This window comes from Eriocheir sinensis, chromosome 15 (assembly GCF_024679095.1).
Source record: "Eriocheir sinensis breed Jianghai 21 chromosome 15, ASM2467909v1, whole genome shotgun sequence".
In the NCBI taxonomy this organism is placed as follows: Eukaryota; Metazoa; Arthropoda; class Malacostraca; order Decapoda; family Varunidae; genus Eriocheir; species Eriocheir sinensis.
Window position 1 is genome coordinate 7,420,891 of NC_066523.1, and position 27,227 is coordinate 7,448,117.

Here is a 27,227-nt window from a genome sequence, read left to right on the forward strand (position 1 = left end):
AGGTGAGGCGTGACGTATTTGTGACGTGTATCCACCACCTACCTCCACCCCTGGCTTCCCCTACTCCCATCCCTCCCTTTCCCCCCCTCCTACCCTCCTCCTCCTCCCCGGCACTCTCTCTCCCCGCCCTCTTTCTCCCAATACTCTCTCTCTCTCTCTCTCTCTCTCTCTCTCTCTCTCTCGCGATGTACACGAGATATGAATACATGCACACGTATGACTTGAATTAATGGCAGATAAATAGAAATTATATGCCGTCTGCATCAGCATCAACAGTGATGACGAGGATGACCTGTTTGTCGATGGTGATGAATATTGAAGTAACATTATGTGATCAGTTATTTGCATTATTAATTCACCCATCATATACTCGCTGACTATTTTTGTCTGCTTTGACTTTTTAACATATCTACATGAACCCATATCGTATGTCAGTCTTTTCCTAATATCAGAATAAAATTTTCATATATTTCTCCAAATTCGTTTCACGTTTTTACTCTGCAATGAAATCCTGCTTCAATTCCACCCTTGTTCCTTTCCGTCTCTTACGCGATTTCCTATAAATGATCAAGCGTCAGCTACGTGCTTCATCCCATCATACGCTCAACGTAACCTGTGGGAAGGAGGGTCATATACTCGTATAACTTTCAATGGGTGTATAACTGCCAAACAAACCTCATACAGCACTTAAGCAACATCCAGTTACGCTGGAACAGGAATCAGGGTCGTGTGCATAAAACACCAGACCATACTTTGCATATACTTTCGAGTTATCCGCCATTATAGACAAGTCATATGTATACATAGCTTCACATCCCATGTACACCAAGAGAGAGAGAGAGAGAGAGAGAGAGAGAGAGAGAGAGAGAGAGAGAGAGAGAGAGAGAGAGAGAGAGAGAGAGAGAGAGAGAGAGAGAGAGAGAGAGAGAGAGAGAGAGAGAGAGAGAGAGAGAGAGAGAGAGAGAGAGAGAGAGAGAGAGAGAGAGAGAGAGAGAGAGAGAGAGAGAGAGAGAGAGAGAGGGGGGGGGTGTGGGAGAAAGAGGGCGGGGGGAGAGAGTGCCGGGGAGGAGGAGGGTAGGAGGGGGGGAAAGGGAGGGATGGGAGTAGGGGAAGCCAGGGGTGGAGGTAGGTGGTGGACACACGTCACTAATACGTCACGCCTCACCTATTCGAATGTGTAAGTGGCTCACGCAGGTTTTGCCATCACAGTCAAGAGTAAACGCCATAATTAACCGCATCTGGCAATGCACAATAGCGTCAAAAATTAGCGGAGAGTGTGAAACAATCTGTGCTAAAGCATCATGCTGATCCGAGTCTTCGTTTGAAAGTTATTTGCGAAAAAACGGTATGTCATAGGGTCTGATATGGATAGTAGTCTAATTTCATAATGTTTACTCGAGTTAATTGGCATAGTGTGGCCGTGTATGCTCCAAGCTTTACCTGTACTTCCCTTCCCTGACAGGTGTTCGCCATAGTGATGGTAAGGCAGGGTCTCAGGACCACGAAAGTACTAGAGTTGGTGCTATCCATTAATAAGCTTTTAACAGTGATAACGACGGGAAGGAGCGGGGCGGGAGAGGTAGCTGAAACACACACACAGACGAGGAGGCATCACGAGAAGCACAAAAACGGACGAACTATCTTTCTGAAGACCTAAATTATCGAACTCTTACTTAACATGCATTTTCGAAACTCGGTAGGCCCTCAGCGTAGATGCAAACCTCTGAATTCTTACATTACATTTCTTATTTTCGAGTCAATATACATTACTTTGGCCTATCGTGTGTTCATGCAGTGCTGAATAGTTGTGCGTTACGTTGTAGCTGTCTCGTGTTGCCTAGTTCGTCGTTGTGATGTCCCGTGCGTGGCTGGCGGTGCGTTGCGGTACAAACAGACGGTGTAACAACTATATACTCATCTTAAAACAACCCATGGATTGTATAACAACCACTAATATCGCTGTGGCCTCGGCAGGGGGTGGTGGACTTAATTATCGAATCCCTTTGAGACCCACACTATACTCTATTCACTTTAACACCGATAATAAGCTCCGCCCACGCCAGCCCAGCAACCTCCAATGAGAGCCAACCTTCCCCAGCATCCACCAATCACATGCGGCCTGAGTTGGAGAAGAAACGTGGTTTGCTTGTGGATTGGCCGATGGAATGCACATAAGGGCAAAGTGGGAGGAGCTTATTTGTCGATGTGATAATGTGAACAATATGTATAGTGATTGGGTTCTTCGGGCAAATGCTAGAATACACTGCCTAACAACTAAATACGATATCACTTAATAATTCTTGGTAGCTCTTCTAAAACTGGTGATGGTGTACATATCAACTAACCAAGGAACGTGCGTGGAAAAGAAATGAGTGCGTTTATCAAGATGGTCTCCTCAATTTATCTAACCTAGAGAACTGACGGAGCAAACCCATGATTGAGGGCAGTGCTTTTACAACTCAAATTAATGTCACTTAGAGTTGTTTGTAACATTAAATTGTTTCACTGACCTCCGAAAAAGAAAGTGGGATTAATAATTCATGCTACGACCTGAGACATACAGACGTGCCTTGTAAATCATTATCATACAGATTATCTCGTCTTGCAAAATGATCTTCGTTAGCGCTGCAGCTCGCTTCACAGTGAGCACGCCCAGTCAATCAGTCAGTCAGTTAATTAGTTAGTCAGTCAGTTAATCAGTTAGTCAGTTGGTCAGTCAATCAGTCAGTCAAGCAGTTACTCAGACGATCACTCAGTCAGTCAGTCAAGTTAGTCGATCAAACAGAAAGTCAGTAAATTAGCCACTAAGTCAGTAAAACAGTTAGTTAGTCAGTCGGTCAGTCAGTCAGTCAGTCAGTTAATCAGTCGGTCAGGTAATCAGTTAGTCAATCAGGTAGTCAGTCTGTCAGTCAGTCAATCAGTTAGTCGGTCAGTCAATCAATCAGTCAATCAGTTGGTTAGTCGATCTCTCAGTCAGTCAGTCAGGCACTCAATCAGTTACTCAGTCTATCACTCAGTCAGTCGGTCGGTCAATAATGCATGCAGTACGTCAACAATGGCGTCGGGGGCTGAAGTAGAGTTAGCATCTTGTCAGGCTTGTCAGGCGTCAGTCAGGGGGGGCGGGGCGTGGCCTCTCCGCCGACCCAAACGATGCGAGTAGAGCGGAGGCAGATAATAGAGGGACTGTGTGCCTCTACCTGCTGGCCTGTCTATGTCTGTCTGTCTGCCCGCATGCCTCCCTTCCTGCCTGCCTGCCCTCCTTCTCCCCTCGCCCTTGGCCTCGTCTCGGGAACCTGTGGGCCCCGGTGCGTCATATCCTACACTCGGGGCGGTCATGGGCGAGGGAGGAGGATGGGTAAGGAGCAGAAGGGGTGGCGGTGCATGGTGGAGGCGTCGGCAGGTCATAATGATGGTACATTTAGCGTCCTCGTGGCCTGTTGTTCGCAGAGGCCGCAGTATGCAAGTTTATGGTTGTCTCCTTGACCTCACGTGTACGATAAAGTAATTTGCATCGACTGGCACTTTTCACCGACGAAGAAATGATAATATGCTTGAACTTTTCATTAAGGTGGCGTGAAGTTTTAGAACCATATGTTTTGCCAGTGAAAGTTTTGCAGTGTCTCCCTTCAGCTCGGCAATGCAATAAAGTAGTTAATTTACGGCAGCTGGCAATTTTCACCCACGAGAAAATTATAATTATGATTGCTGTTTTTTTTTTATACCGTCGGGAAAATTCTTTAAACATTTCACTTCCTCTATGCAAGTTTTGGCACAGTCCCCCTCCAGCTTACGTAGGCCATAAAGTATTTAGCTGCAGCCGACAATCTCCACCTTCAAGAAAATTATATGCTGGTTGTTGATGTGTTTTTCTTCTTTATACCACCGTGATTTTTTTTTATTTTATAATGACACGTTTTCTTTGCGTTAATTTATGGGAATGCACGGAGGGTTGAAAATAATTATAGACGTAAGGGATAAATAATGACTTTGTTTATGCCCAGAGTGCTTTTGCGAGAGAGAGAGAGAGAGAGAGAGAGAGAGAGAGAGAGAGAGAGAGAGAGAGAGAGAGAGAGAGAGAGAGAGAGAGAGAGAGAGAAATTGTACATATCATAGCGTTTAACACAATAATGCCCTTTAACATTGGTGGGTCATTTGTGGTTTAATTGGAAGTGGTGTTGATTCTGATATCTTAATGGTCTACTTTTTATGGTATTCTCACATCTGTTAACATTTACCAAGTTATGTTTAATTGTAGTGTACATGTGGTGGAGGGGCGACCAGACTAATCACTAACATATTTATTTCTCCTTTTTCTCTCCTTACTTTTTTCTTATTCCCGATTTCTCTTCACTTTTGGCTTCATGTTCGCGTTTGCTTAAATTTCTACTCTGTCAATGTTTACTTTATCATTCACTATGTTTTGTTTCTGAATTCTCAAAACTTTTATATTTCACTGTTCACTTCTGTCTATGTAAACTTTTTATGACCACCTCAAAAACACTGCTCATTCATATTCATCTATCGCTTCTTGTGTATATAATTATGCTGCGTGTCACTCCCGGTCAACTCCTCTTTTATTCGTCTCTGTTTGCTGCTATCGGACCATTCCCTCTTGTGTTTGCTTTGCGCGCCACTCTCTGTTCCCTCCATTAACCTGATCCCTTGTGGCCGCTTTGTGTGTTCCTGTCACGTGTCTTCGCGTTCTTGGGACAAACTCTTGGCCACCCTGGCTGGTCTACTCCTATGAACGCTACGCTCTCCGCATCCTGGTTCTCCATCCTCTTCCTTCTCCTACTACTCCTCACCTCGTTCTCGTCCTCGTCCTCCTCCTCCTCTTCTCCTCCTTCATCAACTCATTGCACCGAGTAGCTGAACAAGTACGCTAAGATATGGGCCAAGAAGCTGGCGGCCGACGAGAGGATGTCCCACAACCCTGACCCCAAGTACGGTGAGAACGTCTTCTGCCTCAGCTCTAACTCCACCAACTTCAACGTGAGTGCCAACAGACTGATGCGTTGAACTGACATACTGGTGTTTTCTAGGATGGGGCGGGTATTATTTTTCTCCTTCATTCCCCTTATATTCAATTTATTCCCCTGGGGCAAACCTGTTGAGTGGCCGTAAAAACAAAGATCCATGGTAACGTAAGAACTAGTTAAACGAATTAAAATATACCTGCTAACCACTCATCCTGTAAGTGGTGTATGGATAACTATATGTATGTTTCACTTCTATATAATTCCGCAAATAAAAACGCTAAATGACTGGAATTGCTATAAGTGTAGCAGATAAATTTAAAACTCACATTTGCGGCAGATTAACAGCGTTTCTTCTCCCTTCCTTCCCCCCTTCTGCAGGTGGACCCCAAGGAGGTGGTAGACAAGTGGTACTCCGAGATCAAGGACCACAAATTCGGCCAGGAGCCCAAGGGGACGACGCTCAAGAGCGGTGAGTGTGCCTCCGTGTGTCACCCCCGAAGCTTAGTCTTATTTCCCTGCGCCAGAGAAAGGTGTTTGCAGCTGTTCCGATGGAGGAGTAAAACATTTATTAAGGGGCTAGGAAGGCGGACACTGCGGCTGAGCGACACGTGGCTTCCAAAGTGACTGAAGGATTATTTAGTTACCATTCATTTTCTGGCACTTTGCTGAATACAGATTCCTACTGAAGATATTTCAGATTTTTATTTAATGATATACAAATTATTGGTCAGAATTGTTGTATCTCATACATTAATTTGTTCTACGTTTATTAATGGACCTCACTGTGTCCCTCTGCGATCAGGTCACTTCTCGCAGTTGGTGTGGAAGGACACCAAGCAGATGGGGGTCGCCAAGGCCAGGAGCGCCGCGGGCACCAAGGTCTTCGTGGTGGCTAACTTTGACCCTCAGGGCAACTGGATGGGCCAGTTTGCCGACCAGGTCCCTCCTGTCGGGTAAGAAACCTAAACAAAGGTTGTGTTGCTATTTCCTTAATGCTGAAACAAGCAGGTCTTTTATCTGGGCAATCTCCACTGACGGAGGAGAGGCCGTCGCGGGAGGTCATTCTCATTTCTAGTTGGTGGCAGACTCATTTCTGTATTGTAGACAAAAGTGGAGGAAACCAAGAAGAAGTAAGGCAGTAAATGTAAAATATATATCTCTATATATATATATATATATATATATATATATATATATATATATATATATATATATATATATATATATATATATATATTGTGACCAATATTTCTGCTTAAAGGTCAGAATGTCAGACACTTTTTTGTTTGGTAACGTTGAACTAAAGCATCGACAACAGATGAAAATTTAAAAATATTTTGCTATGCAATTTTTCATTATTCTTTACGTGATTACTTTATTAGCGGTTCTTTTCATATCGTGAGTACAACGCATTCTAAGCCACGACTTTCTCTCGCCAGTGGGTTCCCAAAGTCGGCAACCTCGGGGAAAACATCAATCTTCAACAGGGCTCGCAAGTCTTCTTCCTCTAGTGAGTCCTCCTCTGACGAGGAAGACTTTGCCGAGGACTGCCTTAAGGCCCACAACACTTTCCGCGCCAAGCACGGAGTCCAGCCCCTCAAGATGAGCAAGAAAGTGAGCATCCACAGCCCTTGACTATCAACGAGGTGGTCGACCCTCACACCCATGAGTATATATCTCTGTTCACAATAACATCGCTCCAGCTGGACAAATTGGCTATGGAGAAGGCGCAGGCCATGGCTATGAAACACGTGCACCTTCCACCTCTCCTAACCTCTTGCCTCCTAGTTCACACCTCTTCCTCTCTCCCCCTCACTTTTAACACCACTTTCCTTTCCTCTCAGCTGAACAAAGTGGCTGAGGAGTGGGCGAAGAACCTTGCCAAGAGAGACATGATGCAGCACCGCCAGAACAACGAGTACGGCGAGAACCTGTACTGCGCCTACTCGTCCGACCCCAAATTCAAGGTGAAGGGCGACGTGGCGGTCAAGTCGTGGTATGAGGAGATGAAGGACTTTACGTTCGGCAAGGAACCCTCAGACCTCAGAGCTGGTAAGTGTCTGCCTGGCGCCATTGTCTTCTTTCTCGGCAGTTTAGTCGTTAGTCGTGATAGGTAAATTGATGGTATTATTGTTTTTATATGGCAAAGGAGACAGACTATAGACTGAACACAAAACATGAAAAAAAAAATTGCTCACAAAATGCTAGTCTTACATTGAGAACAGAAGAATGCCACTGGTCATTGAATTTGTGGCATTCGTTCGTGAGTTTCTTGGTTGTTTGGAAGTATAAATTTCTTCCATTACTTTTCCCGTAGCATAAGGAAGAGATCAACATTATATTCTGAAGAAGTACTGTAGTTTTCTTTCATATATAAGGCATTTAATAATATTTGTTCGAAGAAAAGTGAAACAAAAGTACTAATCCCGTGTGTGTGTGTGTGTGTGTGTGTGTGTGTGTGCAGGTCATTTCACACAGGTGGTGTGGGCTGACACCAAGGAGATGGGCGTGGCCTACAGCAAAGCCAAGTCCGGCAAGATCTACGTGGTGGCCAACTACAGCCCCGCCGGGAACTTCGTGGGCAGCTTCGCCAAGAAGGTGCCGCGGGCGAAGTAGACGGACAACACACTGATGACAAGGCCCATATTTTTAAACGTATCGGTACCTCAGTTTGCCTGTTTCAAAAGCCTCTCATCTAAGTTGCTTGGGTTTTCATGGACTGTTTTGTGGTGCTAGAGATAGTTTTACCCGACTTCAGTATCTTGAACGGGAAACTCACCCATGAAGACCAGGTTAATCTTCTTTGTGACCTCGGGAAATAGTCGTGATGGGAGCCTACGTTTAAGAATATGGACCTTGCCAAGTCCCAAGCGCACCCTACACGCGCATCTCAACTAGTGCATCATTCGTCAGTCATTCTCCGAGTAGCGTTCATGAACTAATGGTATTGATGCTTTTCGATTCCATTCCTCATTCATTTCTTTCTGTCTGTACCTACTTGAAGCGATATAAGACAATGTTCATGTGATTCTGATTAATTGGCATGCTAGTGATGATCAGTTTTACCAGCCAGCAAAAACCGTCCGTATCATTTGAACTTCTCGTGAACTTTTTTTTCTTATTCTATCCATGGTACCTGTTTATATTTCTCTCTGTCTTGTGTGCTCTCAGATGAAACAAATTATATTGACATTCAAATTCCCGTTAATACTAAGCTACGGAAATCATTATCAATATTATAAAGTCGAACATTGTATTGTATTTTTATGTATTATGTGTATATATGTATGTATATTCCCATTCATCATTATTATTATTATTATTACACGTCCTTCACGATATTTGGACACCTGATTAAGTTTTTAAGTCAGTAGGCCGAGGAAAATAGAACTCCTTTCGGAACCCTATTTTCCTATGCCTCAACCATTCCTGCATGACGTTCCATATCTGAATTATATATATATTCCTTATCTGTTCTTAAGTACTATTTATTCCACATACTCTAAGGTTACTGAAAAGGGCTTTACATGGCATTAAGAAACATTCTGTGATTAAATATTAAATATGGCCTGTGATTGTATACCAGTAAATATCAAAGGCGTCTCCTCTGCTTTTCACTACCCTATCCTCCAACTGTATGATCAAGCAATATAAGACGAGTCATCAACCTTCGAGGCCAATGATGGGAGTTATGAGGTGACTGGACTGGGTCGAATGGATCACACATAATCACGACGGATCACGAGGGATCAAGACAAGGTAGATATGTGGTGACGGGTTCTCCACATCGATTCACGTACAGGTAGGTACTACATTGGCGGCTCATGGTTAAACGTACGAGGAGGGTTGCGAGATGCATCAGACAACACTTAAGATTTTGTGAGAAGCATTTATTTGGATATTCTTAAAAGTGAAGTTTTCATGCAAAATGGCGCCACTATGAATACACGTACCTGTGCCATTACGGGGTGGGGCCGACCACCAGGGCTCATGAAAAAAAAAAAATAATAATAATAATAATAATACTGTACTTCTAAAATCAAACATAAAAATATACAACATTCATGAATCATAATGGGCCCCCCTGTTAAGTGAATCTACGTATCCGTATTTAATCATTAACTTATTTTTCATGGTAGACTACACTGGGATGATCATAATATATTAGAAGAAAATTATTTAAAAAACGACGATGAGAGGAGGGTAGGGAAATGTGGTCATACAGCTCCTATGATAATATATTCTAAACTTTAACAAACAAAGAAAAAGTTATCGTGGTAAGTGTTCGTATCAACTTTATCGGCTATCTAGGTGGCGCCACTTTTAACTGCTTCCTTGCACTGATAAAACAAGGGCCGCATACTCAAAATATTCAAAGGCACCTTTCGTGGCAACGGCGCCTTACCACACCGCCGTTCACCGAGAGGTGCATACACAAAAGCTCGGCTTGACGGCGCCATCTTTGAAAACATGCCTCGTAAGTGCCTTTGAGGAAGAGTAGGGTCGGAAATGCCATCGAGGCAAAGGCGGTTTGTGGCGAGTCAGTGGAGGAGAACGCCTATCTCCTAGCTCACAAATACATGAAATACACCCACAGAACTTGGTTTTGAGTGAAACACATCATTTCAAGAGAAATTACTGGGTGGCAGCACCGTAGTAAACTTATTTTATCTAATTAAATAAGGAGTTATGAATGATTTCTAGGGATTTTGAATTGTGATTCATGAACAGTTATTAACGCTGTTTTACTCTCACTGTGAGGTGGACCCCAAGTAACTACACTATAATAGGCTAGTAAATGGAGTTACTTGGCTCATGGGAATGTGACTGCTGCCGCTGCTGACGTTTTGTTTTTGCATTATTTTCACAAGCTCAAATGTGTTAATATGACCTACATTGTAAGGAACATACTTTTGTTAAGGTATCTGCGTAAATTTGAGTATCACTTGATAGTACGTATTATGTAACATCACAATTTTGTGAAGATCTGAGTAGCCTATCACCACTGAGTAAATCACTACAAAATCAGTATCTTTTTGATGCTTTATTATAATCTATTACCACTGACTCAGTAATCTATTACCACGAAATTCGTGACCTGTTATCACTATTAATCTATCGCCGCAAAGTTAGTAGCCTATTATCACAAGGATTATGATAAGGTAGGCTAGTAACCCATACAACAGAAAGCATGGAGAGGCGGTGGCTGAATGGTTAGCGTGCGGGCCCTGCATGCACCACGTTCTAGACGACGCGGGTTCAAATCCATAGCTACCACCTGGGATTTTTCCAGAGGTGGGCGCGGTACTGAAAAATCAATAGTGCGTTTACGGTAGTGCGGTACTTTTTTCCGGAGTAGTGCGGTTGCAGTAGCGCGGTCCCATTGTTTTCCTTTCCCAGTGCGGTACGCGGTGTGCGGTACTGCGGTAGCAGTAATCAATAGTCAATATAAAAAAATATAAAAATTCAGTGACTATCCTGGCTATCCATTGACTAACTAATAAACTGTCAGATACACACACACAAAAAAAGGACTGGGGGAGGGAGGGAGGGAGGTAAGGGAGGAGGGAGGGGGGACAGGGGAGTAGAGGACGGGAAGGAGAGGAGGGGGAGGGAAGGGAAAGCAACTTTCCGAGGGAAGAGGGAGGGGGCAGGGAAGGGGGAGGAGGAGATCAGCGTCATGTGAGAGAGGAGGAAGTTGGGGGTGGGAAGGAAAGAAGGAAGGAAGGAAGAGTGGTGCAGCTGCAGGGATATGGGGGAGTGAAGGGGGAGGGGAGGAAGGGGAGGAATATTCTCCAGCGTTTGAGCGAAAACGAAAGATTACTAATATAGGAAAGTCATGACAGGAAGAGTGAAACATTATTCAAACTGTCCAACATATTAAGACAGAACACATCAACTGCAACTGTTAATAGTGGCTTCCGTGGGAAAGCTTAAGCCCTAGCGTCTCAGGCTCAGCGAAGAAACCACGTGGAAAATTCAATGAGGAGATAATTATAATAATAATAATAATAATAATAATAATAATAATAATAATAATAATAATAATAATAATGAATTATTATTATTATTATTATTATAATCGTACAATATTGATCTTGGCTACATTGAAGAGAGAGAGAGAGAGAGAGAGAGAGAGAGAGAGAGAGAGAGAGAGAGAGAGAGAGAGAGAGAGAGAGAGAGAGAGAGAGAGATAACAGAGAAGTTACAATGAAGTTAAAAAAACAGATATATAATAGTATGTACTATGGTCTATGTTATGCATCAAAGAAAAAATTTGTACGGGACATGAGATTGAACGGCGATCATTTTAATGCTTGCTTAAAGCCTACTGTTGTTCACTGCTATGTAAATTGTAAAGTCATCGTCAGAGGCAGTCATGGCGCGCCGCCTTGGGTTGAGTGACGAACAGATTTACTCTGAGTTATTCATTTAGTATTTAATTTTAAATGACGGTGCCCCCCATCTCCCCAAGCAAGGAGGCTATAAATATATTTTGACCTGTCTTCTCATGACCCTAAGACATGATATTCTCTACGGGGGGCTTCACCCCCCTCGAGCCCCCTTTGAATCACTATAACAGATAAGTGAATATATACTTGTAAGTTGTAACCTATCGGGGGAGGAAAAGGGGATCAACCCTCCTTGACTTGGAGACGGTAAACTTATCGTCACTAATCTACTCCCCCCGTGGTTGTCAAGTGTTCTCAAGGCCACCTCGTCCTTGTGTACAAGTAACGGTCAGTGATGCAGACTTACCTGTGAGGGGTCAGGGACAGGGAACCTGCTGTCCACGCCCCGGCAGAAGAGCTGACAGGCCGTCTCTTCCTCACCCCTTAAGAATGGAATCCGAGGTTGGCCACGTAATGATCCAAGGAGTCTGAGGTTGGTCACGTAATGATCCAAGATTTGAACTCACGAGGCGTGTATAAATGAGCCGTGACTCTTCACAGGCGGCAGTACTATGCTTGTTCACACGTCATACCCTCCCAAGCGGCAAATTTACGTCTGTCACGATAATGTTAAACTCAAACTTAGATGCAATACAGTCCAGCATGCAGTCTCAGCTAGCTACGCCGCGTGGCAGAAGGAAAACTCGCCACAATGAGCCATATTTTTAAACGTATCGGGCTCCCATTACGACTATTATCCATGGCCACAGAAAAGATTAACCGTATACATTTTCACGGGTGTTTTCCTGTTCGGTGTGCATAAATGGTGTTAAACTATCATTAGGGTCACAGAACAGCCAAGAAACTTCTACAAGAGGCTTTACAAACAGGCGAACTGAGGGGCAGATATGTTTAAAAATACGGGCTAGTGAACGAGGGCGGCACCTCACAACACACGTAAACAGACTGGCGGGGATACGAACAATAAACACAAAGTTGATACAATACAGCTTGATTGTTTTCTTATTTTGCAAACGTATATTTGTTTCATAAAGCATAAAAAAATAATCAAAAGCTCAATTCATACGAAACAACGATAAACAAAAAGCCGGTTCAGTTGGAGGTCGGGGAGACGGCCTTGCAACGGCCTCCCCTTTGCTTCTTCTTATTCTGGAGTGTTTTATGGGGCTACTTAGGCTGTGGGACCACGGCCTCCAGAGCCCCGTATCCTCATGGGTGGTTGTAGTCCGCTGTTTTTCCCTTTTTTTCAGAACTCATACAGAACCCGTTTAATTTCTTTGTCAATGTGGTCTTCAAATAGCGGTCCAGTTTTCTTTGTATGGTTGTTGGAATAGAGCTTGACTACAGACTCCTTGGATCATTACGTGGCCACCCTCAGACTCCTTGGATCATCACTGTAAAGAGGACAATAAATCAATGTTATGAGCTAAACACAAATATTTAGGCTGTTTTAGCTCCGTGGTCGCCAACTCGCCATGTTGCTGGGAGTCTTCGTCACGTGGTGACCGTGACCCCTTACAGTACCTATTCCACGAAGAACTTTGAATAGGTGAGACGGGGTTGTATCGGGCGAGTGTTCCGTCAGTGGCGTTGGATCACAAACTAATATTAGTCTACAGTCTACACGATAAGACAGGTAAGAATTGTCTAAGTTAAAATTGGTTTTGTTAACGCTCCCTCGCCTCCTACTTACCAGTTCTAAGATAGGATTTATTATCGGCCCGGTATCTCGTCTCCTACTGAAGCAACCATGGTCTTCTGATTCTACATTTGCATTCTAATAATCTTCAAACCTTCCGGAAACCCACAGGGAAGAATGTAAAGATCAAAACAAGGATGAAAATAGTCATAAAATGTGTGTGGGAGGTCGAGGTTCTGGGGTTCGAGGGGGGTAACTTATAAGAGCCTATTGGACTTAAGCTACATTAGTTATATATGTTTTCTATTAACCTTCAAACCTCCTGGAAAGCCATGCGTAAAAGCCATATGTTATCTTGCACTGCTTTGCTTTAGGGACTGGGCTCACTCCGAAAATCCTGGCAGCTCATCTCCCCACGTGCCAGGAAGTGTCAGATAATGGTGCCTGCCTTGCTTACTGAAGTGGACAGATTATATTCATGAGGAATATCTTTATTTTTTATTTATTTCACACTTGTTCTATGCTCTTTTGATCTCCCTGCCACATTGGTAGTTTAAATTTCTTGGCAACTCTACACAGTTCATATTATTGAACTGAATCATCAGCATTTACTGCATTTTCTCACAGAGGAAATATTATAGGTTTGCATTATTCACACGAGAAAGATCTAAACACTTGTTGTGCAATCATGGTAAAGATGTGGGAAGACAAAAAGGAAAACAGTTCCTACAGTTCAGAAGAGCTTAGCATTGCCTTCTTGAGCCATTTTCTTTAGGAGAGTACTAGCTGATATCTCTCTTTACTCTTAGATAATGATAAAATAAAATATCTTTAAAATGCTACAATAGTACCCACTGTTTTATGCATTTTCTAATTTTATATCCAGCACATGTGTTGCTACACTATATATTTTTGCATCTTTCTGCTTAGAATTATCTGTTTAATATATTTATGTGGGTATATAAATGTTATCCAAGTTTTCTCCTTTAGATGTGGTTATGTTAGGATTAAATATTACATGTGTAGCACTATTATACTTTTTGACATGCTAGGTAATTATGACATGACGATATTTTTCTGAGCGAGTTGTAACAGAACAGGGCAGGCTAGGGCAGGGCAGGGCTGGTCTGGGCTGGGTGAGGAAGAGCGAGGTAGGACAGAAAGGGGCAGGGCTTGGTGAAGTTGGGGTATATAACTAATGATTCCACTGACTTGCAAGCTTCTAGTTATACTACAAGAATTCAGATCATTTTCAGAGTTTGAACTTTCCACATGAGGCGTTTGATGTAAAAGGAGTGACAAAACCAATTACGTCAGTATTCAGTTTTTATGGGCATCTGGTGGCTTAAAGTTAAGGAAAAATGACCTCAAAGCAGGTGATTTGTAGGCCAAGAGTTTCATGATTTTTCTGTCAAACTCGGTTGGCGTTGGGTGTGCAGGATGGAGGTTGCTTTAAAAGATGATTTGCTCAAAACTGAAAAATGAGTTTTACACTAAATGTCTTATATGAACCAGATTACGGAAAAGACAATACTCATTATTATTTTTTAAGTTGATGCAATTAAATATTACAATAAGAAACTGAGGAACTATGAAAAACCCGACCATTGAATCTTTATCAATAACTTTCTAGACATAACCAGTGATTATGTTATTTGGAAATTTCTATGGATGCTTAGCAGAAGCCTACATCCAACCATACTATTATTTTTGGAATTACTGTTCTGCTTATTGTTGGTGTAGTGGTTTGTATATAATATGACTCCCAACCCACAGGTGCCAGGTATGGACTATGGATCCTGGGCAAAGTAAGAGACAATATAGACTGTTCTCATTATGCTTTGGACTTTGTCATGTCCTCTGACAGACTAGGCATAGATGAAAGTTTTGTAGTTGTGATCTTGGTTGATAGCTAAATGAATGATGACAATGATTTAAGCCATCAGTTATTGGTTCAGCATAGTCACCTTACATGAGACACTGTGCAAACATTTAGCCTTAATCTCTGTCTCCCCTAATGGATAGGTGTACAATACTATACCCCTCATCTTTGTACACTCTTCCATGGAGGGGCAGTAAACATAAAGCATAATAAAAAAATGCTGGGGGATTTTTGCCAGCATATGAATATCCAGTCAGTTTTATAGAATTCAGTAAAATAATTTTTTCATTGTAGATTTTATACTATTTCCACCGAGTCAGTAACATGATATTACAAAAAATACATCTGAGTTGTACAGCTGACTGTTCTTTTAAGCCTTTGTCAGCAATTCAGTAATAGAGAAAAGGCAGATCGTAAAATTTTCAACGTATGACAATGGCTATTATGTTAAACTTTAGAGGCAAATTTTCTTAGCTCTTGAAGGTAACATACATATAAGTTTACTGGAAATGCTTAACAAAATTTTAAATGTAAAGTATTGTATTCACCATACCTAGACTTCTATTACTTACATGTGGTGGGCAGAATGTGCTCTAAAACAAACTTAAGTTTAAGTACTTTTGAGGCTTAAATATAAAAGTTCATATTTAAGCACATTGTGCTGAAAACACAGAACCAAAAGTGTAATGACTAGTTGTTATGGTAATGATTTATCTAGGTACAATATCTGTGCATAAGAGCATGCATGGCAGAGACGAACATACACAAACATATACCTTATGGCAAGAATTACAACCACAGCAAAACAAAACACTGCATCCACACAAGTGAATTTTCATACACACCAGCTTTTTAACCATAAATGATAAAATAAATAACTTTTTACAACACATACAAGACAAAACAGTTACCGGTACTAAACATACTATTATAGATGACTAACAAAGTTTGCCTTTTGTTTGACTAAGGTAAGAAACAAATTGTGTGATCCTCAACTAATTTGTATAACTTGTATAATCTATTCATGAGTAGTAGCATTATAAATAATCAAATACCTACCTGACATAGTACAAGTCAAAGTTCCCTTTTAAGCAGAATTTAGACCAGCATTTGATGAAATCCTGTAGAGACCTATGTATGTAAATTGGTTTAAGAACCAATCCTCTATCCACTATCCACTTTTAGCATGTCCACTAGTTATCCTTCCAAATACATATAAATTTACAACCATGGTTTGTCATGTAAACAGTGCATATGTATCATATACTCAAAAAGTTATTTCCCATCTAATGGATCCCTGATGTTTTTATACTATTTAACCCTTCCCATCCGTGATGCAGACATCGGTGTCACAGTATTGAAAGGGTCTAAAGTAAATGGAAGAGGATTAATTCTCTTCTAAACCTCTCAATTCTCCTCTGAATTCCTTTAAATCCTCTTCCATTTCCTCTTAAGAGGTTTAGAAGAGGCTTCAGAGAAAATGGAAGAAGATTAAGAAGTTTAGAAGAGGACTAACCCTTTCCATACGGTGACGCCGTCGGCGTCGCCGGAGTGAAGGGGTTAACAGTACTGCTTACTTTGAGAAGGAACTCACCGGTTGCATGTAACAATTCACCTATACACAATGGGAAACTGACTTGTGCATCATCAATCAGCACCAGAGTCAATATAAACCACTTTTGGAATTGTGGTTTGTTATCTGAACTGGGTGCTTTACTGTGCTGGCCAGACTTTGTCTCAGTTTTTTTCAATCAGTGTTTAAGGGACCAGAAGATGACAGCATTTTAGACAGAGTATTTTTAGAGGGGGATGGAGAAGACAAGGTTATAGGTAAAGATTCCTTGACCTGTACACTGGGGTTTGAACTTTGCTAGGAAAATGACTCAGAAATCACATCTTTGGCTTACTTCACTTAAGTGTTTTTCAGAATTAACGATAAATACAAATACCTCGCATTGAGCATGTTTTATGGAGCAAAGACTTACGTAAATAAAGATAACCAACTCACTCAATGAATGTATATCTAATACATTTTTTCCTATTTTGCTATGAGGGATTTTATACCTTACAGAAATTTTGAGATTCATGTTATAATCAATGCAATGCATAATTACAAGCCTTATGTCCTTAAAATTAGGTTGGTACAGTAAACTATTTCTGACTGATAACTCTCCTGAAGTTGCTGTGGGTGATATATGTACAGATGACTATTTCTAATTGACAACTCTTTCCTGAAGTTGCTGTTCTTGTTGGTATACTTTTCTAAGAACCAAGTAGTCTCTCAAAAGATAATATAATGCCGCATATGAGGCTGAGAGAACAAGAGCAGTCGCTAAGAGTTGGTGCCACTGATGCAGGGATGCAAGCAACACTAGATGGAGGAGCACACAACACACACATATCCACACCAACACCAAGACGGGGCGAGAAGGGTCACAAAATATTGCCTGTAAAGAAGCAAAACAAACAATTAATTAAGTACATGAATATCCAGTCAAATATTCTTATTTTGGAAGTATGGTGAGAAAATGAAGGAAATTTAGAAAACTGTAAACTTATTTTTCTTCACCTATTCCAATGGCAAGGGGTTACATAGCTAATGTTTTACCATACTGTGTTTCTTATATTCTGATGAATAAAATGTATGTTGGAATGGAGAATATAAACATATATTATATTAATGTGATCCATAATGTAAAGCTCTGCTTACTTCTTTTAATCGAGGCAAAGGATGGGAAAAGATTATACATACATGTAGTCTGGCATGTGTTGTGTTGCCTGGCTCTGCAGCATTGGTGATCCCCTCAGCTCGATATAGCTCTCTGTTGTGCTTCACTAGTGCTCCTTGGGGCCATAACACTGAGTTGGACCAGGGGTTGTATGGGGCATGTGCTGACCGTCCCTCAAGCCTGGCCCATCCCCCAAGGTGGAGAGATGCGCGGTGAAGGATGTCACAGTACCTGCAATGTGCAGTTGTAAAACATTCATGAATAAAGGATCATTAAAGTACAAGTTCTACAATAAGTGTATGAGTGTGAAGTAGGATATTTAGTAATGATTTTGTTTGCTTACAGATGAGTTCTTAAGATGATTAAGGTTAGCTGAGGATGGTCCAATGTTGAGAACAGTGCTGAAACATTTGAAAGGGCCAGCAAGGGATAATGTAGGAGCAGAAGTATATGAGTATGGAGTACATGAGTAGGAACAAATGAAAATTCTGAATGATCCTTAAGGAGCACAAACTGGTAAAGGTAGATGAATGCCTCTTTAACCCTTTCCTGTTCTGGTGACAACTATCGTCGTCACGGGATTTTTTGGTGCAGATGTCAGATTGACGAAATTTGATAAATTTTGTCATCCAAAAAAGTTTTCTTTAATATTAAAAATAAAATATATCTCTAAGTCATCAAATGTTGAATGATGGACTGAATCCTTAGCTTGATGTTGTACCTTGCCCATAAGGGGGTGGAGCTTGCTGTGGGACAACAAAGACTTTAGTGTTGTGTTTGTTTCCATCACGAGGAGTCACGCCTGTGTGCCCTTTCCAAGGAAGTGTTTATATCTCCACTCATATTGCTTATTATTTATTGGAAATTTGTTAGGATATCCTTGAATGCATTGTTAATGCATTAAAAGTGCCAAAGTTCACCCAGGCAACATCTCTGAAGGGTAAGGGCAAGCTCAATGAGTGGAAAACAAGAATTTGTGGTATTCTTTGTAGATTTTTTTTCATATTTGGCTTTTGGGAAAAAAAATACTAAGCTTTAAAATGACACCTAACTGAGCTTTCTGTGGTGGAAAGTAACATTGCTATGAGCACTAGAAGTAAAATATCTCTATGCAACTGATTGAAATTCCCGCCAGGGTGAGTCGCAAGAAAAGTGCAGTCTTCATATGCAGCCCTGATGGAAAATAGTTCATATTAGAATACAACATAGAAACGACAATATAGGAAACAAGTTGCCACCGACCTGGGGGGATAGCAATACAGTAAGTGCCACATGAAGCAGGTGGTGGTGACAAACAGTATGTGACAGGAGACCCACGGCACATCATAGTAAAGTGAACTCTGAAATAATGTGGTTGTTTTAGTGCCTGACATCAGGGCTTAGGCAAAAAAATATAAAGACATGTAATACGCTGATAAAATGTACACAAAATATAATAGTATTGGTTGAAGCAGTAGCTAAAGTGGAATGAATGGCTCAACAATTAGTAATATATTTTACAGAATATAAACTGGCTACTTAGGAAAAGTAAATAAATTTTCTTTTATAATATAAAGTTATTGCTTAAAAGTAATGAGTACAACAGCCAAGAGTTTCACTTTGTTTCTCTTTGAAATACTGTAACCCCTGCAACAGTGACATGAGGAGTCTGCCTGACTTACTGGGACAAAAAAGCAAGGAATCAGTGTTGTGTAGTACACGATGACGATGGTCTGATACATGACTTGGGCCATGCGCTTGTTGCAGTCATTAGTGAGGAACTCTACTTCCCCTCGCACTGCCTCAGCACTGTTCTGGCACGCATGCTGTATGACTCTTGGTACAGCTGGGAACACAAGCAAATGCTGTTGATTGCCATCAATTGGCCAAATTCAATTTCTATGTGTTTAATCACTACTAAATTTTATAAAGAAGCAAAATTTTGTGTTTTTACATGCGGACTGTAATCAGTTTTGTTTAAAAAAATTAAAAAAGAATCAATCTTTATTATGACGTCATAAATAATTTTACTCAGGATATAAACCAGTGTAATTATTTCTAAAAACTATTGAAACCTCACAATGTACCTTGTCTGGATTTTGAGCCTTCTTCTTTGTAGTGTAAAGGGACTGGTATCACTTCAAGGAAGGAGGTGATTTCCATATCAAATATAAACACATAAAATACAAGTCTGAAAGTAAAGTCTAAATTAATTCAGAGATAATTTTACAATATGGAGTCATGTATACCATTGGATAAATTCACATGAATTCTGAGGTGGACAAATTTCTGCACAATTATTATCAACTTACGGATATCCCAAAGCCAGGATTTTTATGTAGGTGAGTGCATCACTGATTGTATACAGACAGAACCCTAAGAGGGCTGCTATGGTGCACACAAATAATATTCTGGAAAAAAAGAAGTTTCTGTAAAACTGAAATATTACAGTAGAACATCAATTCAGTGAGAATCAATTTAAGATTATCAATTCATCATGAGACCCCGAACAAGAGCCACGTTCTTGATTCTACCCAAGTCTTTTTCTTCTTCTTTTTTTTTTTCAAAATTCAAATTTGCTATGTAATAATGAGCTACTCTTTGCGAATGATGTCAGAAAGAGTGTGACTGAGGGAGACAGAAGCCAGCTTTAAGTGACTTTAAGGTCAAGGACTTAAGCTCTCTGAGAAGGTGTGTTATTATCAAGGGTTTGTGCATTTTAACCTTAAATATGAGGTCAATGAGCATGGACAAGGATACTTCCTTATCTTTATTGAAATCATGGTTTAAATTATTATTGGAATGTGCACAAAATGAAATAAAAGCTAATGCAACCTGCTTTCCCTTATATTTCACCATTCTGTATTTATCCATTCTCATTCTATATTTTTCAGAATAAGTAATAATAACAATATAGAGCTAACATTTACTTATGGCATGAAACTTTATTGAAGCAATGTTATTTATCACTTGATATCATGAAATATTTTTTTGATGCATCAGCTTAAGCAGCAACCATAAAGAAATTATGTTAGGTTAATCCATGGTGCAACAACTCTGGGCGGGACGATAGACCATATTGGCTAAGCACATACAACACCACACATAGCTACTCGTTGAACAGTCTAGGAGGTACTGGCCCTAGTGAACTGGGTTCTTTTTCTGTTTCAAGATTCCAGAATACAAGGTATTGTTTTGGGTCAAATGCCCAAACAAAATATGGTCATGAAAAATATATACGTAATTACTGTTGCTTGTAGGTTTTCAGGTTTGTGTTGATTTATGGTAAATATAACAACTGACTGGGGAGTGTACATGGGCCCATACTTACCTTTTGAATGGCAGACGGCAACATGAGATATTTCATCTCCTGAATATTTGGGCTCAGGGCTGTATTTTGCTTTCTACCATCTCTAATTTAATTTAATATAATTCAATTATAATTTAACATGATGTTAGATGAATTTTTGAGCACGTGGTCATTCTGACTTCTGGTCTTAATATAAGTGGCTTTCACACACAGTGCTGCAGTAGGTAGCAATGAAACAGGAGAGTAGTGGTAACGTAGGTGAATGCCGGTCAACTCGGCCCATGACCAAGTCGGACCATGGCATACCAACTCAGCCTATTGCGTATTCAACACAATGAAACACCTGCTAGAAATTACAATATTTAATGAAATTTAATCTATTCTCTTTAAGTGCACAATGCCTATTTACATGGTACAGTAAGCTGCAGTCAGTTGCTAAAACCAAAAGTAATAAAAATATAATAGAAGAGAATAGAATAGTTTATTGTTGAAAATTTCAACATAGGAGAAGGACGTATCATGCCTGTCCAACCCCTAGTCAATACAAGAGATATGTATAACACATACGCCATACCTTCCCGTCTGAGAGGAGACTCATGCACTTGCAAAGTTACTAGTTTGGCCTCGTCACTGAGTAATTTTATGAGCAAGTAAAAGCTGAGTTGTCCTTTGCACACCTTCCTATTTAGCCTATTATGCCAACCTTCCAAATCCTTATTTGTATGGATGCTTCTACCAAATATGCACCATGCTCTGGGAGGCCAAATGTCAGAATGGATCCAGGTGTTTTTATATAGTCTAGAAGACTTATGAGGGCGTGCGAGTCGTTTGCTTTCCTGTAAAATCTTATGAGGAGTTCTTCAATATGCTCTGCAGGGACATAAGGCAATGCCAAGACTTTTCTGAGATATATATGCGTTCCAACATCATTTGTGTAAGGTACTTGTAGGCCTATTTCTTGAATTTTCCGCCACTGCCTGCCCCCAATGAAAGCTGCATTCTCGAATTATAACATCTGGCAGGATATCGGGAATCGCATTCCAAATGCTTGCCTCAAAATCAATAGTAATTTGCTTTATTTTCAATTCCCCACCTAAAAGATCTTTAGTATTTGCAAACACCTTTTTGTAATCTCTACATCTTTTCCCAGACATTAATGCAAAAAGAAGTGGCACTTGTTTTAAGTTCTTGTCACTTTGTACGAATGTATGAATACTACAAAGTTGAGTAATGGGGCGGCAGAATATTTTAAAAGTTGCATCTGCGTACCAATGGTTTGCCTTGCTTAACAGGGATAGTTGTTCTTCTGTAGCAAATATTAGATGCCGTTGGCCACCAACAGAAATGTCATACCACAGGAAATTTTCAGGAATGTGAGAATGACTTATTTCAAAAGAATCGAGCTGATGGTCTGAGTTGGTATTAAAAAATGGTTCGAGTTGGTTCACCAGGTGGGCCGAGTCGGTAATCGTGATTGGTCTGAGTTGGCAATGGGCCGAAATGGATGCATTGCCATTGCCACGGAGACACATTATGAGGGGCCTGAAGCGGCAAAGAGGTGAACTGAGCCAATACGGTCTATTAGATTGTGTATTCTATTTATTCCTTTTATGAAGGCTTTAACATAACTACTAAAGGTGATATATAGTCAACACTAATGTAAGATAGGGGTGCTTACCGAGCAACGGATAAAGTAGACTTCCACAATGACTGGTGGAGACACCTGGTGATGATCAGCTTGAGAATGCTCCATCCCCATCGCCGTGTAAGTGTTATCACGATGAACCATACCACACTGCTGTCAATCAGGTACAGATTCTAAAGGAGAGGGAAAAAAATTCAGAAAGTTAAAAAAATATATACATATAATTTACAAAAAAATGAGATTATGAAGGGAAATCAAGTAATAAATACATAAAAAGGTATCTCAGAAATTTCATGGCTCAAAATTACACAGGTTTTAAAATTTAGATCTATTATTTTTTATATAAATTACTGTGTGAAATTTTTTACTAGCCATTGCATATTTTGTGTGAGAGTGAGGAAGCCAAAAAACTGTGCGATAGATGTTGAGGTACTGCAGTGCTAGAGACATAAGGCTGAACACCAGCATCATTGTCTCGAACCCAATCTCTGATATACGAGGAATATCTGGGATGGTCATGTGCTTGGGAGGAGTGATGGGCATCAGAGGTGGTCCGTCCTCTGCGTGGCCCATTCTGTGAAATCAAGGCAATGTGTGATCAGTGTGCTGCATTTGCAATATGAATGGTGGTAAAAGTTTCATTTGTTGTTTTTGTCACATGTTCAGTTCATTCCTACTCTTGGTTTTCTCAGTAATTCTTTCACCTTTCTATAGATATGCATGAGATCACTGTTATTCAATCTCACATGCCAGCAGGGTTGGCATGATTAAGATGATTAAATCCAATGATTTTAATCAGAGAAAAAAATCACAAATCACTGCATAAAATTAATTTCCTTTTTTATTTTAAATATGATAATAATATAGCAATGTAAAATAAAAATGTACAGAAAAGACAGTCTGCTGACCTTTTAAGCTCATGGTCCATAAATGGCACAGGTTTTGGTGGTGGGGCTCGAGATGTGTTGCGTCTTCCCCCAGCCATCGCTGTCTGTTTTGCTGGGAGCCTGTCAATACTGTACATGATATTATGATAGGGATAGCATATATTAGTATAAAATATAAATACTATATAATGTAACAATCAAATTTGTATTTTTAGATATGATTTGGCGCTATGCAGTCCACAGTAAAAATAATATACAGGAACAAATATGGTGAGTGCAATCTGCATGATTAAAAGTCACTTGGCACTGGTCTGTCATTGGCTTCGTAGACTAGAATGTTACGCCTCACCCTAGCTGAGTTTCATGATGGTCAGGTTAGGTTAGATTTGTTAAATTTAACCCTTTCTATCTGTGATGCAGATGTCGGCACCACAGTATGGAAAGGGTCAAGAGAAAATGGAAGAGGATTAATCTGGATCCTCTTCTAAATCTCTCAATCCTCCTCTAAATTCCTCTTCCATTTCTTCGTGAGAGGTTTAGAAGAGGATTAAGAGGTTTAGAAGAGGACTAATGGTGATGCCGTCAGACGCCAACGTCGGCGTTGCTGGAGTGAAGGGGTTAAATGCTTACAATAAATATGTGTGATATGCTTCTCACTGGGCTGTTGTTGTCACTGGCAGCAAAGTAGGCTACCATAACCTCAATATTTCCAGACAAGCAAAAGAAGGCCAACCCAAGCTTTGTGCACCTAGAATGCTTATCGTACATCATCCAGGTAGAAATAAACCGAATGAAATACAGGCTTGTTTAGCTTGAGTTAGACTGAAGCGAAGACTTTTGACATATTGAAAGTCGACCTTTTTGTTGGCTTCAGACAGCATAAAGGCACTAATATTAAGGCATTAGGAGATAAATGTTCAAAAATACATATCAAGGATGAAGGATAAATGTCTGGAAATGCATAATACTATACAGCCACCTGTACCTAACATCATAAGAATATAAATGTCAATAAATGCATAACACCATAAGACACCTATACCAAGACATTAAAAGGAAAAATGTTGAAAAATTAATAAAAAATGTAGAAAGCTTGGTTATCAGTTTCGTCATCCTGTCTGTACACGCACTTCCTCTCCTCTCGTTCAGCCTTAATATATATGTGACAGTGGGCCGGGCGTCTTTCCAATAGGTTTGAGGCTCTGATCAGTGACTCTGGGGCGTTAATAAGTCAGTAAATAGTGAAAAAGGCCGCAATGTTTACCTTGAGGGCGATAAGGGCGCAATCGACACAATGTTTACCCGAGCTTGTGGTGATGATGATGATGATGATGGTGGTGGTTGTCGGGTGAGGGTTTCGAACGGGACGCATCGTGATTGATTGATTGATAGTTTATTGTTGCAGGTAAACAACAAGGGAGAAGAATACATTGCTTATTTTTTTTATTATTTTTATCATGAACAGGAGAGATAGATATGAGAAGGCACTGACTAAGAAACTGTGAAATAAGAGGGGAGGAATTTACTTAAGAGGGAAACATCTAAAACTGACCCAAGATGGAGCCATTACAAAGACGTAATAAGTCACCCCGTGGTACTTGGGCTTTATTTTCTGTCTTTGCATTGCATACATAACATAACATTACATGGATTCCATAGTCAATCGCGATCAGTTTGTATGCATAACATCACAGCTCTGATAAGGTAACCTACCACTATCTTGTATACTTGTAATATGCTTATAAAAGTACACACACACACACACACACACACACACACACACACACACACACACACACACACACACACGTAAATAGAGTGGATTGGGTAATCAATCAATCAATCAATGTCCTGCCGGGTGAGTGTCCATGCAGGCCCCATTCCCATCCTGAGTACCTCCCGGCAGGATCTATCGACTTGCTCAAGGCACGAACTCCGTGGGCGTCCCCTTGGCCTCCTCCACTCAGGATTGTTTCTCACAGAGACAACCCGATGACCAGGATCAGCTTCTGGGTAACGTGCCACGTGCCCGTATAGCCGGAGTTGGCGTTGACGGACTATACAGGTAATATATGTCGAATCAGTCTCACGGAGTAATCGCCGGTTTGACACAAAGTCATTCCAGCGATATCCCATGATTCTGCGTAGACATTTATTACCAAAGGCATCAATCCGCCTCTCCAAGTCCCCATTTAGTGTCAATGTCTCACAGCCATAGAGTTAAACAGGGAGCACAAGGAACCTGAAGATCCGGATCTTTGTCCTTCTGCACAGGTATCGACAACGCCATATACTCGTGCTGAGCGAGTCGAATTACACTGTGGGCCAGCCAATCCGCCGTAAGACTTCCTGGCGAGACTCACCGTTGTTATGAACTAATAGTTCAATCTTTACTGTCACATCTCACGGATGCTGTAATCACTTCTTAGAAAATAATTTGATCTAGATACCCTATTTAAGGATCTCTAATCTCTCAAAGAATGGTTACACTGCTGAACTTGCAGATTATTGGTATACTTATAGTGATGTAGATTTTGAACTTTTTGTCACTGACGCATTATTGCCTACGAAAGTGATAAGATATTCTATGAAGTCGAATAAAGATATATAAAACAAATAATAATGATATATGGACTACTACTACTACTACTACTACTACTACTACTACTACTACTACTACTACTACTACTACTACTTCTACTACTACCTCCACCCATGTTTATTTTCCCGACACATAATCATGGAGGGCTCCATAGCTTGGAGGTCATTAGCCCCAACTCTGTTCGCTAATGACTGAGGCGTCCAACCGTATCACTAATACTACTTAGCACTAAATCTATACATAACACCTGATCATCTATTGCGTCAAGGGCTCTCTTTCCTTCCCTAAAGTAATGTCACTCTCCACCACTGTGGCCTCATATTCCATACTGGAGATGTTGGTGGCTTTTGGGCCAGAGTGTCTGCCGCCCCTGAGACAGGATGGCCGACCTGAGCAGGGAGAGCAGGGACTACTACTACTACTACTACTACTACTACTACTACTACTACTACTACTACTACTACTACTACTACTACTATTACTACTACTATTACTACTACCACCTTCATCATCATCATTATTATTATTATTATTATTATTATTATTATTATTATTGTTATTGTTATTGTTATTGTTATTATTATTATTATTATTATTATTATTATCGTCACTATTATTATTATTATTATTATTATTATTATTATTATTATTATTATTATTATTATCATTATTATTATTATTATTATTATTATTATTATTATTATTATTATTATTATTATTATTATTATTATTATTATTATTATTATTATCATTATTATTATTATTATCACCACAAGAATAAAAAATAAAAAAAACACTAGAAACTTCCAACGGTCCCTTTAAATTATCAGTCCAGTAGACGGCAAATCTGATGAACACACAATCCTTATGGAAGAATTATCTATTGTTGGCATCAGTGGCCAACGAAGCGTCTACCTAATCGAGGCTCTGATCTGCCAATCTTAAGTTCCTAATCACTGGAGGAGGCACTGATGGGGGGGGGGAGATGGAAGTTTAAGACACCATTTTTTTTGAAGGCAGAAGCAGCAGCTCAGGGTCGAAACATAAAAAGAAGTCCTCTATGCACTGCTCCTGTAAAGAAGAAAAAAAAAATAGTATGAAAGTCCAAAAGAGAGGGTTGATTTCGGATGGATGTGATGTGTGTAATTTATTTGTTTAGTAT

The 27,227-nt window shown here is 40.4% G+C and overlaps 2 protein-coding genes across 14 annotated transcripts in view; one reads left to right on the plus strand and one right to left on the minus strand.

Moving 5' to 3' along the window:
• LOC126998870 (uncharacterized) overlaps window positions 1-8,582 on the plus strand; it is a 62,066-nt gene extending 53,484 nt beyond the window's left edge. For 11 of the 12 annotated variants that reach the window (XM_050861061.1, XM_050861054.1, XM_050861055.1 and 8 more), the window contains 7 exons: window positions 1,463-1,480; window positions 4,870-4,992; window positions 5,358-5,448; window positions 5,782-5,932; window positions 6,419-6,593; window positions 6,824-7,031; window positions 7,444-8,582. In XM_050861061.1, the coding sequence (XP_050717018.1) occupies window positions 1,463-1,480; window positions 4,870-4,992; window positions 5,358-5,448; window positions 5,782-5,932; window positions 6,419-6,593; window positions 6,824-7,031; window positions 7,444-7,595 (918 nt within the window). In that variant the 3' untranslated portion in view covers window positions 7,596-8,582. The remainder of the gene's footprint in view (window positions 1-1,462; window positions 1,481-4,869; window positions 4,993-5,357; window positions 5,449-5,781; window positions 5,933-6,418; window positions 6,594-6,823; window positions 7,032-7,443) is intronic. The other variant, XM_050861058.1, reaches the window with a different exon arrangement.
• Window positions 8,583-15,181: 6,599 nt separating this feature from the next.
• Window positions 15,182-24,799, minus strand: LOC126998875 (transmembrane protein 39A-like). 2 transcript variants are annotated; one of them, XM_050861067.1, is made up of 10 exons: window positions 24,728-24,799; window positions 23,485-23,592; window positions 22,949-23,150; window positions 22,610-22,749; window positions 19,934-20,032; window positions 19,709-19,812; window positions 19,304-19,467; window positions 18,885-18,982; window positions 17,666-17,873; window positions 15,182-17,360 (listed from the first exon to the last, which is right to left on the minus strand). In XM_050861067.1, exons 2-10 carry the CDS (start codon window positions 23,559-23,561, stop codon window positions 17,127-17,129), a joined length of 1,326 nt encoding a protein of 441 aa, XP_050717024.1. In that variant the 5' UTR covers window positions 23,562-23,592; window positions 24,728-24,799; the 3' UTR covers window positions 15,182-17,126. The 2 variants fall into 2 exon arrangements, with proteins under 2 accessions (XP_050717024.1, XP_050717025.1); XM_050861068.1 differs by having other exon boundaries at window positions 23,485-23,583; window positions 24,728-24,788.
• Between the last annotated feature and the right edge of the window lie 2,428 nt (window positions 24,800-27,227).